The 9,706-nt window shown below is 41.4% G+C and overlaps 1 protein-coding gene across 1 annotated transcript in view; it reads right to left on the bottom strand.

Moving 5' to 3' along the window:
* Positions 1 to 1,152: 1,152 nt before the first annotated feature.
* Positions 1,153 to 9,706, bottom strand: part of S100Z (S100 calcium binding protein Z) — a 28,736-nt gene continuing 20,182 nt past the window's right edge. Inside the window, exons 2-3 of the mRNA XM_054002570.1 lie at positions 3,626 to 3,783; positions 1,153 to 2,480 (exon numbers count right to left, since the gene is read on the bottom strand). Of these exons, the coding sequence (XP_053858545.1) occupies positions 2,307 to 2,480; positions 3,626 to 3,766 (315 nt within the window). The 5' untranslated portion in view covers positions 3,767 to 3,783 and the 3' untranslated portion in view covers positions 1,153 to 2,306. The remainder of the gene's footprint in view (positions 2,481 to 3,625; positions 3,784 to 9,706) is intronic.

Below are 9,706 nucleotides of genomic sequence, written 5' to 3'. Positions count from 1 at the left end.
GCATTTTCTTACTTTTCTGCTTGGTTTTTAGTCTTTGTACAAAGTGGTTTCTTCTGACAGAACAGAGTTTAACATTTGTCCTTGCAGTTAAAACAGCAACAAAGAAACACCTAACAGGACAAGCCAATACCAGTGATTTAAGAGGTTTTATGAAACTTTGTTGGAAAAAAGATAATTTGAGTCATTCTTCTTTGATTCATCTCATCCACGACTCATCCACAAGTAAGCCCCTTCCACAGAGCAGTTAGGATGCACACAATCCCTAGTAAATTAAGCTGATAAAATGGCTCCACTGGCCCTCTCCACCGCAGCAACGACTCTTGCTGCCTGACTCCAGGGCAAATTGTTGCTGCCAGCTGTGACCCAGCATAATTCTGCTATGCACATGGGCTGCTACATGTACAAGAGTTCATCAGGGATGGGCAGAGGGTTTATGAAATTTCTGGAGCTTCTTTCCAGAAAGATTCTTGTTCAAATTTTTTAAAGAAGGAGCTGTTTTTTACTGGGATAATCTTACTCCTTTTAGCTTGGAGTTGAAGCTTTAAACAGCTCTTCTTTCACTTCTCCTTGGAGGACAGGGAAAGGCTTAGAGGCTAGCAATGGTCTGGGACCCATAAGAAACCATAGAAACGGTCTTATGTTTTCTGGCTGATGCTTTTGCCATCCTGGTCCAACGCTTGCAATGATATTGAGCTACATGACATTAAAGGGGACAAAAACTTGTCCAGTTGTTGCCAGTTTTACTTTTGTACTTTTTGTTGTGTTGGTCTAGAGGATATTTTGTGAATCCTGTATAACTTCGTCACTGCAGGGTTAAAGCATGCTGTGGCACTGTCACCATTGCAAAGTTTGCTTTTCTTCTGGGATAACACTATTTGGTGATGACCCTGTTCTTAGGATGATGTCTGCCCCTTGTTACATTTATTACACCCTGCAAAATCCCCCACTTATAATAATTTACATATTCTTAATCATATACATATTCATACAAATGTACACTTTACTAAATGATGTTTGGATGCCTGGGAAGGAGAGACAAGTGAACTACATTCCTCAAATGTTGCCCAGCAGGGCACACCTTCATTGAAGAGTGTTTTTTTAATAACGTCTTACACAAACAGCAAATCTTAATTTAATTCAGATGCCCTTTATTAGAGTTTGAAGTTACCAGAAAATAACAAGGAAATAAGAGAGCTCTCCATGCAGGAAAAAAAGCCACAATATTCTGCCACTGAGAATTTGCAGGGCTTCAGAAGTATGCTTAATTCAAACAGGAGTGTTTAAATACTCTTAATTCAAACCAAGAGCAAGATAACACTGGAAGGGGTTGGCCTACTCTCTCTTTGCCTGGCCATGGAACCCCTGCTTCCATACAGGGTGGGGATCAGTGTAAGATGAAATAATAGTTTTTCCATAAAACTTACATTTCCATAAAATTCACATTTCCATAAAAACTCACATTACGAAGTTGTACCCTGGAATTTCATCATTAAATCTTCCACAAGTGGTCCTAAAAGGCCTCCTTTTAACCATGCCGAAGTAGTGAAAGCAGAAGTCATTTACACATTTCCCCCAAAGACCCAGTCCTTCCATCAGCCCTCCCTCCAAGCAATTTGCTGACTAAATCTTCTATGTACTTGAATAATTTATGATATGAATAAATTCATTTATGCCAAGTGAAGAGGTTGACTACTGGGATGCAGCAATGTCAACAGAACAAAACTGAAGCTGGAGACATGTGGGAAATGAACCCGTAACAATGGCAAGCGGTATTGTATGCTCCAGCAGCAAGAGACAGTTGTGACCACATCTGAAATATGAGTGTGGGGAGCAGCAGCTAACAAAGGTTTTAGAATAAGCAGAACTGAGCTAAAAAGAACCTGCTGATTTTGAGCTGCAAAATAAGATTATTATAAAATGATTGGAAACTAACTTGCAAATGTTATGTCTCATTCAAAATTTTTTCCATTCAGAAAGTATATAAGTAACATTCCTGTGCCTTTTACTTTCCACTGACATTGAAGAAATGGAAGTCTCAATTCATGCCAAATGATCTGTCACCCCAAGCCCTTGACCTGGGCAACTGATGAAGGCATGTTACAGATGCATGGACTGCAAAGACTGGAAATATTACACATCTCAAGTAGTGTAAGCTGGCTGTGGTCCAGCTTACACCAGCTGCTGATTAGCTCCATAAATGTCTTAGAGCAGTAACAGTTGGAGGAATTATGGTTTGCATTCACTAAACACCAAGGAGGGCTACCTAACTAGGCATGCTTTGCTTGCATTTGTGGCCAGGAGATTGATTACACCAAGGATTTTAAAAATTCTTCTTTCTTTAGCTGTTCTTCAAAGAAATCATTATATGCCACAGTCAAAGCAGCAACCAGAATTACAAATTCATTAAAATCCACTTCATCGTCCTTATTGGAGTCCAGGTCATTCATAATTTTATCAACCAGGAGAGGGTCCTTTTGGCCCTAGAGAGAAAGAAAAGTGACTTAGCTGTGCAAATCTTGAATGTGCAGTTCTGACACACCTGGCACCACTATGTTATGAGGCTGGTATTGTTAAAGGGCTGCATTAAATATGAACCTGAACAGTAATACATGTCTAGTCACTATAACATCAGAAACTAAAGACAGTGCAGCCCTTATAAGGACTAAATAAGGACTGAAATGAATCAAACAGATTTTAGGAGATACTGAACATTGATCCCTTTTGTCAAAATGGATCTCTAAAGTGCATTTCTCTGTATCTTCCCATGACAAATAGTACTTAGGTTTCCAACAGAATACTCATAAATGGTCATATTATATATCCATTCATCAAATTCAGAAGACCTCTGGTTGGCAAACAACCATCCTATTCAGTGGGAGCAAGACCACTGAATCTCATAATAATAAATCAATAGCCAAGATTAAAAGAAAATCCAATTCAAGGAAATGGATGCAACATAAAGAAAATCCTGGTGGTGGTCAAGAGTCCACAATAATTTTTACAATTAAGAGGATACATAAAATTGTTATTTTTAAAGCTTATGATTCCATACAAGCATCTATGCTGTGTAATGTAGAAGATAACAAGCACAGAAAGAGATATTCAAATTAGCAGCTTATCATTGAAAGGATTTTTTAGCACCTCTTTGCAGGGCACACAAGCAGCAGTACTGTGTGGCCAGTGTGCACAAGCTACTTTCCTGTCTCATGACAACTGGTTGCTGCATGTAATCCTTCAATGGACTTATCTATTCCCTATTATTAAAAACAAACAAACAAAGAAACAAACAAACTAATTGATAATTTTTTAGCATTGATCTTACTACTGCTTCTACGCTGGCCTAGCCCTCCTGCTCAAAAGCACTGTGGAGTTTGCAGAGCACCAGTACCCATCTCTGCTGTCAGTGGTACATGGGACGGTACTGGGGCTTGACCACCCTCAGAAAACATACTTCTCAAATGGGAAATGTGATGTCATATTCTTCTGTACAGCTCCACAAGGAACTGTTATCTGAGAGACTGTGACAGGGTGGGCCTTGCACAAGGAGGTGCTATTCCTATCCAAGCACTTGCATAGCTGCTTAACCCACTCATAATACTCAGGAGGTTCAACAGCTGCATCTTACTGAAAGGAAGTCAGTGAGCTCTCTGGTGAGGAGCTCCTTGAGTTCTCCTTTACTGAGCTTGTATCTGTCTCCTTCTTTGCCCGAGTAGTGATGGAAAATCCTGATCAAGGTGTCCATTGCATCTTCCAGTGGAGTGGTCATAGCAGTGAGCAGGAGAGCTGTGGGATAAAGATATGGTGACTGACATTGCACAAACCAAAGGCCAGTGTCTGGGAAGGCAAGGAGGGCCAGATGAAGACAGATATTGTTAGGCTACAAGTTAGGCTTTCAGTTGATCCATCCTATTAGCTGAGTGTGAGCAAGGATGGACTGTAATAAAAAAAACCCCATTGTTCTGAACTCATAAGCAATTGCTTCAAAAAGGCAAACAGAAATAAAGGATTTTTATTTAAGAAAATTATCTACTGGTATCCATTTTATAAAGCTGCTGTAAAAGGAAATCTTTTGTGCCCATACCTGAAAATACAGGAAAAATGAAGGCATACCTTCCTACCTGCTAATTTTAAAATTTTCTCAAGAAAATGTCTTCAAAAAGTTCCATCTGTGAAAGTGAAAGTCCATTTAGATAGAAAGCTCCACATCAGTTTAAAGGTGGCCAGAGGAAGATCACCTGTAATAAGTATCATCTGTCACTTTATTTGGTTATGTTTGCTTGGGCTGAGCCTTTTTCCTATAAATTGCCTGCAGTAAACAGGTGTGAGCTGGTCATCCCCAAGGTTTGCTTCATTGAGCATACAATAAGAAGGTACACAGGGAAGCAACAACAACAACAACAACAACAAAAATCCAGATCGAAGTGTAATTACTTGCAAAATAGTGGACTCCAAAAGTAACTGAAAGTAGAAATCAAGTGTAAGTGAAACATGTTGAATAAGCCCTGGAGAAAGATTAAAAAGCCGGAATGCACTTCAGGGTAGGACTGGAGTACTGAACAACATTGTCATGCAGAGGTTAAGACTTACCTTCTTTACAGGCTAGTGGAGGTGTACGCAGCAAAATACCCAGATCGCAGAAGGTGATGGTCACCTTCCTTTCAAAACCCATGCACAGGCTCTTGTTTATCAGGCTGAGGGGGTGGATTACACAAATAGAGACAGACGTATAATTGTCACAGGGATGATGGGTCTTCTGTTTCTCTCTGCATTTGCCTACTCTGTTCAATAAAAGCCTCTTGCTGTAACTGGGTCACTAAAATATTCACCAGGCAGAGTAAAGGCTGCATTTGGAACACATGGGATACTTTTTATTATTTGACCTTTTACAAATACTCCCATTCAGGGCCTTGAAGGTCAAAATTAGAAAATGCTAACAATCACCAAGTCGATATAAAACAACTTTCCACCATTTCTAAAAGAACACTTTCTATTCTGTCTTTCAGCATTTCTACAGTCTAAGTGCCTCTGTGCTGCCAGCCAGCATTCAAAGGTACCTGGGTACCTGGGGGTAGGCTTCTATGTGAGTTTGCCACATATCCCTTGAGATGTCTGTTTTAATTGTCAGATATCTCCATACACCTAAAACATTATCTCTTGATGAATTAAATTCTTGTGTAGTAAATGAGTCCTCAGGAGGAAATCAGGGAACTAGTTTCAGTGGAAGGCATGCCTGGAATTACAGTGTACACTGAACAAGTGTACAACAAGTGTCTTGGCTTCATTTTTACAGTCATGCACAAAAACTGTAGTCCATCATCTTTCTCTGAATAAATGACCTGGCCTCAGAAGGGCAATAAGCGTCTTCTGTCCCAACTCCAGGAACTTGTTGATGCTGGGAATGATGGCTGAGGGATGCAGGAAACAGCAGCTTCACCATGGTAGGGCTTACCAACCCAAATAACAAATAGCCAGGGTTTTCATGACAGAGACTCGAAACAGAAAACTGCTTGTGAGTTTGCTTGAGGGTTTAGTTTCCCTTAATAAAGCCTTGTACCAGCTGCACACATTTGTCCAGCAAGCACAACTGTGCAGGTGAACAGGGCACGGAGCTGCAGCTCCTTCTTTGTTTCATTCCAGCCAGAGGGAAAGAGGATTAGATGGCCATTGTTTTTAGTTCTGAAATCCTCCAAGCACTCCTAATTTTGACTACTACCATATATCTCAGCCCACACCCTTGCCTGCCTCCTGTGCCTTCAGACATGTTTCTTCTGCCTGTGCTGTTGTGACAAGTCTCCACAACCTGGGGGGTCTTGTGTGGGCCTTTGGGGAAAAAGGGAGGGAAGAAGAGGGGGTGGAACTCATAAAAATACTGAATCCCAGTGATAAGGGAAGTGACTGTGTAAAGTGCCATTTCCAAAATAGGCAGGCCCTTCTGGCTAGAGGTCCCTGTGGGCAGGCATGGTACTGTGTGCAGGGCATGCACCTGCAACTGCCATCCCTGTGGCCAGAAGTACTCCCCAGGGAAGAGCAAGCCAGCACTCAGGGAATTATTATAAAAGGTTACGGTAGAAACCAGAGGAACAAGAGGAACATATCTCTTCTGGAGTCAGAGGAAGGTGAAGAGGAGAGCTGCTCTCTATACCTCTTCTGCATTTGGGGAAAGCTCTTGGGTGCCTGATTTTGTGCAGGAGTTATCCCTTTGCTTCTGTCCTCCTATCAACACTGGGATCTAGCTGGATCATATAGAGCATATGAGAGAAGAACATGAGTGGTATCAGGCACAGCAAATCTCTCCCACTCAGTTCTGGGAATCCTCTGTGTCTGCAGATGAGAAGGAAAAGCATGGAGCTCCTAATGTAGCTACAGTCACAGTGTTCTGTCTTGCCTGTGATTCACTAATGATTATAACTATTGCACAGAAATATTATACAGATAAACATGAAAATACTTGGTTGTTTTTTGTTGTTAGGTTTATGTGGGTTTTTGCCATTTATTCAGCAGCAGCTTCACCCACAACCAGAAAAAAAAACCACAGGTGACTCAATATATAAGCATGAAATCCTTCTGTTTGTCTATATATTATTACACTGATCCTCTGGCTAATGAATATTGCAAATTAATTATCTAAGCAGAGTCTACAGGAGGTACAACTTCCAGGAAGCAGGTGTAAACTTTCAGAGTTGCCATCCTTAGGACAGAAGAAAGAAAGGGTTTACTCTATTATCTCCAGAACATCAGGTCAATAATTTATACAGTGATATAATATGTGCAGATTCTTTCTACAGATACTTTCACTCCAGCTAATTGTGCAAGGAACCTTCTTTTCTATCTACTAGTGGGTGACATACACAGGGAACAGATGATACATTGAGCTTGTTTGTCAAGGGATCCATGCAATTTGCTGTGTCCAGTCCTTTCCTCCCTGGCTAGTGAAATCCTGCCAGTGGCTCCAGTGACAGCAGATGTCTCACAACTTCTATGAAGGCAAGTCCTAGTACTGTCTACTCAAAATTCAAGATTATCCATCAACTGTTATATGTTTCCTCATCAAACACTCCAGCACAATCTGTTTTAGTATAATATCTAGTTGGCACTGAAGATAATTAAAGTCAGCACAGACTGCAAAGCAGTTCAGTATCAGGTCAAGACCTGACTGTAACAACAAACACCATTCTCCCATCAGTCCTCACCCTGCACTCTGGTTTCCAGCAGGTTAAGCACAGGAGCAGCACCAGATGTGGTTGACAGAGAATGTAGGACTGCCTGTAGACACAATGAAGGATGGTGTCTTCCTCATTCATACCTTTGTCAATCAGAGCCTGCCAAATAACAGCAGTGTTGGTGGGAAAGAACTTCTGGAGATGCTTAGTCCACTGCCTGCTCAAAGCTGGATAATCTTCAGCATTAGACTAGACAGACACAGTTTTGTTAGGTAAACACTAAACACCTCCAAAGATGGAGATTTCACAAGTTCTTGGGTATCCTGCTCAGGTGTTGCACTATCTCCCTGGGGAAGATGGCTGCCCTAACATCCAGTCTGAGCATCCCAAAGTACAGTTGTGAGCACTGGCCCTTTTTGCATCACCTACCACTACCACAAATACTTTGACTTTATAAATTACCTTCAAATAGTGTTGACTCTTCACTTAAACTCGAAAAGAAATTTGGAAGCAGTCTATCTGTCTAGCAGTCTACCTTGACTTACCCAATCTATTTCCATGTTTTACTGTCCTTTTCATGTTATGTCCTTGACCCTTATATACTTTCCCAATGAGTATTTCAACATTAAAGTTCCATATTGCACTGTGGAAGCGATGGCTGTCAGAAGGGGAAGGGGTAAGAGTCTCCACCTGGCCCAGCACAAGTAGTCTACAAGTTGAATTCTGCCATCTTTTCTCAAGCAAGTGATAGACTTAGGCTAGCTAGGCTTACATAATGAGTCAGTCACCATGACTTCCAGAAGATGATCAGAGGGATGGAGTACCTCTTGTGTGAGGACTTGAGGTTGTTCAGCCTGGAGAAGAGAAAGCTCTGGGATGATCCCAAAGTTGAAAAAGGTGAGATAGGAGGCAAAACTGCAAGGCTCATAAGGACATTTATACTACACAATAAAAATCCTGTATTGGATTAGAGCTTAGATTAGACTAGAGCGTACTAAATAGATTAAGGAGTTTATGAGACTTACATTTCAGTTAGAAGTTCTTGTTAAATTATAATGAACATTTTCTCATTTTAGGGTTGTCAGCATTTTCATTGGTGGTTTGTTTCCATATCTGGTGGCTGATTGATCTATTCATTTACATAAGGAATGTCTCCCCCCCCCCCCCCGCCAGGTTCCAGCTCACATCTTCAAAGCTGTTTTAACTGCTGTAATCCCATAGGCAGCAAAATAGCAAAGAACAGTTAAATGTCTTGCTAGTAGCTTTTACCACCTAGATTTGGTGGTTTACTCTCTAGGTATCTTTTTTAATGGGTTACACTTCAAGGGCTGCCCAACTGAAGTGGGTCCTTATATTCTCTGTTGAGAATATGTTTTGAACAAGTTACACACCTCTTTTCCAAAATACGTGACTTTTTCACTGAACTGTCCGGATCATTGAACCCTGCTTGTTCCCACAGTGGTCATTCCTCTTGTGATACCCACTTAGCACAGAAATTGTAGCATTGTCAGTATTTGAGGTACTGACTTCAGTTACCACTTACTGCTTTCTTCTCCTCCTCATAGAAAATTGCTCACCTCTGTGAGCAACGATCCATTACTAGCCTGTGAAGGCAACATCTATTGTATATGAATGTACTGTTATCTGTAAAATATGTAGAAAACTTCCATTAACCTTAACCTGGAGTTTAGAAATATTTCTGGCTACAGTTCTTTCTTCCTCTTATGCCTCTGAAGCAGATGGATCTGTCCAGCTGTGTATCAGCCAATAAATTTATGAATTTAATGTTGTCTATCTACGCCCAGGAAGGGTGCCAAAATAGCATAAAATATCTTGGTGTAGATGGAGAATCTGAGCCATTTGTGCCCCAGGTAGTGGCAGAGGGTCCTGTTACAGAGCAGCCTGGTAATCAGAGACCACACACACAGTGCCAGCTGGCTGTGGCAGCTCACATTACAGCTAGAACTTGGCAATACATCACCATCTGAACAAAGCCAGGATACTCATTTGCCTTATATTAGATCTGCTTACCAGTAGGGCAAACCCATCCCTTGGAGATATGGTGGCTCTGACTGGCTCATGCAAAAAAGCATGATTCAAACTTATACTAACATGCAGCAGTCTTCATTCTGATTCACTCCAATGTCTGGTTCCTTCCACAAAGGTTTTGCAGCTAGGTTCAGGTTATGTTTCATAACTATTGGGATCTCTCCTTGCAGTTAGTGGTTCTGTGTCCCAGGATGGTGAGCAGGGCACCTACTAAGTTGTAGTGGTAACAAAATCTTACACAGATTTTCCATGGTCTTAGGTAGGTTGTTGATTTATTCGTGCCTCAGTTCCTCCTTCCTGGTTTCAAAGAATTCATACAGCAGCTGCTATTTTGGGAATGGGACTCCAGGGCCTTGTGTGACTAGCTTTCTGTTGCCAAGGAGCATCTCTGAGCAGTGAGGGCTTCTGACCCATGCAACTACCCAATGGTACATGTGCTTGGCCATGCTGTGGTGTGTGAGGTGGCCACCATAGCTCCAGATGCAGAGCTCACCACG

Source organism: Vidua macroura, chromosome Z (genome assembly GCF_024509145.1).
Source record: "Vidua macroura isolate BioBank_ID:100142 chromosome Z, ASM2450914v1, whole genome shotgun sequence".
In the NCBI taxonomy this organism is placed as follows: Eukaryota; Metazoa; Chordata; class Aves; order Passeriformes; family Viduidae; genus Vidua; species Vidua macroura.
Note: the sequence above shows the minus strand (reverse complement) of the source record. Positions and strands in the feature narration are given on the sequence as shown.